Source organism: Tarenaya hassleriana, unplaced genomic scaffold (assembly GCF_000463585.1).
Source record: "Tarenaya hassleriana unplaced genomic scaffold, ASM46358v1 Cleome1, whole genome shotgun sequence".
Classification (NCBI taxonomy): Eukaryota; Viridiplantae; Streptophyta; class Magnoliopsida; order Brassicales; family Cleomaceae; genus Tarenaya; species Tarenaya hassleriana.
Genome location: NW_010960187.1, coordinates 11,033,962 through 11,038,901, shown reverse-complemented (window position 1 = coordinate 11,038,901; position 4,940 = coordinate 11,033,962). Strand labels below are relative to the sequence as shown.

The 4,940-nt window shown below is 38.5% G+C and overlaps 1 protein-coding gene across 1 annotated transcript; it reads right to left on the bottom strand.

Moving 5' to 3' along the window:
• Window positions 1-3,262: 3,262 nt before the first annotated feature.
• Window positions 3,263-4,363, bottom strand: LOC104823254. Its single transcript, XM_010554732.1, has 2 exons — window positions 3,579-4,363; window positions 3,263-3,471 (listed from the first exon to the last, which is right to left on the bottom strand). Exon 1 carries the CDS (start codon window positions 4,336-4,338, stop codon window positions 3,610-3,612), a length of 729 nt encoding a protein of 242 aa, XP_010553034.1. The 5' UTR covers window positions 4,339-4,363; the 3' UTR covers window positions 3,263-3,471; window positions 3,579-3,609.
• Window positions 4,364-4,940: the final 577 nt, after the last annotated feature.

Here is a 4,940-nt window from a genome sequence, read left to right as displayed (position 1 = left end):
TAATAAAAACTTCCAACATTCTCCCACTTGGTCTATATATTTTTCTTAATGTGTCGATTATCTGTATAAGAAACACAATATATGAATCATGGCGATAAGTCCTCTTAGTACGAGTATTATCTTCCATGTATTACAGTATATCATGTGTCTTTAAACTTTATATGATAACATTACTTAATGAATAAGCCTTATGCTTATTCTAGGTCCAAGTAAGTGAGTCTTTTAATATCAAATATAGTGTACACTAAAGAAAAAGATACTCACAACTAAATAAGAGTTTCGTGAATACATAAATGTATGCACAAATGAAATAATCACATCATGGAACCAAGTCCCATACTCACAACATGATCCCTAAGTTCTTAATTGGCATGCCTTTAGTCAGAGGATCGGCAATCATCAATTCAGTGCTAATGTGTTCAATGACCACTTTCTTTTCCGTAACACTTCTCTTATGGCTAAGTACTTGATGTCGATGTGTTTACTCCGACTTCCACTCTTATTGTTCTTAGCCATGAAGACAGCAGCTGAATTATCACAATATAATCTCAATGGCCTAGCAATGGAATCCACAATTCTAAGCCCGGATATGAGACTCTTCAACCATACACCATGCGACGTTGCCTCGAAACATGAAATGAACTCAGCTTCCATAGTAGAAGTAGCGGTCAATGTCTGCTTGCCACTCCTCCATGATACAGCTCCACCGGCAAGCATAAATACATATCCAGAAGTCGACTTACGTGAGTCAACACAGCCAGCAAAGTCTGAATCTGAGTAACCAGTGACCTCTAAATCGTTCGTCCGTCTATACATAAGCATGTGATCCTTCGTACCTTGTAGGTACCTCATCACCTTCTTTGCAGCTTTCCAGTGGTCCAAACCTGGATTACTCTGATATCTCCCTAACATTCCCACGACAAATGCAATGTCAGGTCTTGTGCAAACCTGAGCATACATAAGGCTTCCAACTGCAGAAGCATATGGAATGTTCTTCATTTGTTCCCGTTCGAGCTCATTTTTCGGGCATTGATTCAAATTGAACCTATCACCCTTCACAATAGGTGCTGGACTCGGTGAACAATCTTTCATCCGAAACCTCTCCAAGACTTTATTGATATAGATCTCCTGAGACAAACCTAGAATATATCTAGATCTATCTCTATGGATCTTAATGCCGATGACATAAGATGCCTCACCCATATCCTTCATGTCAAAATTCTTAGAGAGAAATTGTTTCACCTCATACAACAACCCTTTGTCATTGGTTGCAAGTAAAATGTCATCCACATATAGAATAAGGAAACAAATCTTACTCCCATTGACCTTCTGGTATATGCAGTTATCCATGGTATTTTCTTCGAAGCCAAATGAAGAAATGACACCATGAAACTTCAAATACCACTGACGGGAAGCTTGTTTCAATCCATATATGGATCTCTTAAGTTTGCAAACCAAATGCTCACCACTACTAGAGGAAAATCCTTCAGGTTGTTTCATGTAAACCTCTTCCTCCAGTTCACCATTGAGGAACGCCGTTTTCACATCCATTTGATGTAAATCCATATCAAAATGGGCAACTAATGCCATGATCACACGAAAAGAATCTTTCTTTGATACAGGAGAAAAAGTCTCATTGTAATCGATTCTTTCTTTCTGAGTGAATCCTTTGGCTATGAGTCTTGCTTTATATCTTTCGATGTTGCCCAATGAGTCTCTCTTGGTTTTGAAGACCCATTTACAACCAATGGCTTTTACACCATTAGGCAACTCGACAAGATCTCACACTTCATTCGATGCCATCGAATCCATCTCATCTTTCATGGCACTATACCATAAGTCAGATTCCTTACAACTCATGGCTTGTGAAAACGTTTCAAGATCATTTTCAGCTCCAACATTATACTCACACTCTTGTAGATACACCATATAGTCATCCGGAATTGCTGATTTCCGTACTCTACTAGATCGTCTCAATGTTGTATCAACATTTTCCTGAGGATCATGTTGTACAACCGGTTCAACAATTTCAAGCATTTGTTGAACATGATCTGTCGGATCATCAGCTTGTGGAGGTTCGGGAACTGGTTGTTCAACACGCACTAGAGCTGGATAAGTGCGACGAACGACAACAGTTCGAAGGTGACTTGAAGTAGAAGGTTGTGAAATAGAGTGATCACTCTCAGACCTTTCTCCTAATGATCTGTCACTCCCACTAATCAAGTCATTCTCAAAAAATTTTGCATTTCTTGACTCCACAATCCGTGTACTGTGAGATGGACAATAAAATCTGTATCTCTTAGACTTTTCGGCATATCCAATAAAATAGCCACTAATGGTCCTCGGGTCTAACTTCTTCTCTTGTGGGTTATAAACTCTTACTTCAGACGGACATCCCCAAACGCGTACATGTCGCAAACTCGGTTTCCAACCTTTAAACAACTCGAAAGGTGTCTTTGAGACAGCCTTGGATGGAACTCAGTTTAATATGTACACCGTCGTTTTAAGAGCTTCATTCCACAAGGACTTAGGAAGTTTTGAGTATGATAACATACTCCGCACCATGTCCAATAATGTTCGGTTTCTCCTTTCCGCTACACCATTCTGGCTCGGAGAACCAGGTGTGGTATATTGGGCAACAATCCCATGTTCAGCAAGAAACTTCGCAAAAGGACCGGGTGCTTGTCCATTTTCAGTATATCTACCGTAATATTCACCACCCCTATCTGATCTCACGATCTTTATTTGCTCACTACATTGTTTCTCTACTTCGGCCTTAAAGAGTTTAAAAGCATCTAATGCTTCACTCTTGTTATCAAGAATGTAGAGATACATGTATCGCGAGTAATCATCTATGAAAGTGATGAAATATTTCTGTCGATATGCATCCATGTCTGGACAACATATATCCGTATGTATGATCTCTAATAGATCTGAACTCCTCTTTGCACCTTTCTTTGATGTGTTAGTCTGCTTTCCCTTTATGCAGTCCACACAAGTTTCGAAATCAGAAAAATCTAGAGTACTAAGTACCCCATCTTTTACCAATCTCTTAACCCTCTCAATGGAGATGTGTCCCAATCTCCGATGCCATAACATAGAGGATTCTTCATTCACAACACATCTTTTAATACCAGCATGAACATGCATCGTAGCATAAACGTTATCATTTTTCACATTAAGTCGAAAAAGACCATCAGACAATATACCATTCCCAACAATATCAGATTTGTAGATAAGATCGAAACCATGGTCTGAAAAGTTGAAGGAATATCCAAAAGGTACAAGTCTTGAAACAGAAATTAAATTCCTAGAAAAACCAGGAACATAAAAGGTCTTTTCCAACATAAGTACATAACCATTACTTAAAACTAGATAACATGTTCCAACAGCCTCCACATGTGAGCGCATCTTGTTTCCCGAATAGATGCATTGCTCACTTCCCATTGGCTTCCTTAGGTTTTGCAAACCCTGTAGAGAATTCGTAACATGGATTGTAGAACCAGAATCAATCCACCATGTGTTGTGACCAACATCGATCATATTAGATTCATAACAAACGAGTGTAAGTGAGTTACCTTTCTTAACAAGCCACTCTTGGAATCTCTGTCAATCCTTCTTCATGTGTCCCTTCTTCTTACAGAAGAAACACTTGGATTCCTTCTTGATGTTTCCTTGAGAAGTCAATTTTTCCTTCCCTTTCTTCTTGGCTTGGTATTTCACTTTTCCTTGAGTTGCCAAATGCCCACTCTCTCCCCCTTCCATAAGCAATCTCCCTTCCTCTTGAACACACATGTTCAACAGTTCGTTGATCGACCATTTATCCTTATGTGTGTTGTAAGAGATCTTGAAGGGTCCGTATTGCTGCGACAAAGAGTTCAAAATGTAATGCACAAGGAAAGAGTCAGACATGGTGACCTCAAGTGTTTTGAGTTGGGCCGCTAAATCCCTCATTTGCATGATGTGATCACGCACTCCTTTGGTACTGGTGAGCCTCAAAGTGGAAAACTTCATAATCAGGGTGCTCGCCAACGCCTTATCTGAAGACTCAAATTGTTCATCAATAGCCTTCAGCAGCATACGGACATTGTCATACTGCTCGATCGAACCCCGAATGCCAGATGAGATGTTTGTCTTTATGAACATAACGCTGAGGCGATTAGATCGCTCCCACCTTTCATAAAGTTCAATCTCCTCAGGCTCACTCTCCTCAGTAATCGGAGGCGGTTCGTCTTTCTGAATAGCATAGTCAATGTCCATCCACCCCAAATGAAGCAGGATTCTTTCCTTCCACACCTTATAGTTATCCCCTTTGAGCTCGGGAATATCGCATTTCATGTCGGAGACATTCACAGGTTGAAAAACTGCACAAAACAGATCAATATATACATGCTTATGTTAATAAAATTAAGGCAACTTTATGTGACGTTTTACCAGTGTAAAAACATCAACAATATGAATCATATGACATAAAAACTGCATGTAGGCTAAGTTTCTAATTCAAATAGATTCATTTAGCTTAATGATGAAACCATCGGATTATATTCATTTCTCAATCCCTGTGGGCAAATTAAGAAACATAATCGACTTTCCACCCTAATTAATTACATAAATATAATAAAACTTCCTGTGGGATAAATTTTATTTTATCAATGTGATTAATTACAATTAATATCTGTAACTAAATGTGATCCAATAACAAAATTTATGTATAATTTAATTCTAATTAGAGATGCTTTGGCTATTCTCTAATTTAAATAAATTATACAGACCACTAGATATGTATTTCGTAAATACTTATTATTGCTCAGAAATAGACATAGTCTAGTGGCTGGCCTTCCCATTTAAATTGCAAGGTCTTGAGTTCGAACCTTGCTTCTCCATGCCTTTTCCCTCATTTATTTTTAAATGAGAACCAATAATATATGTAGATATATAAA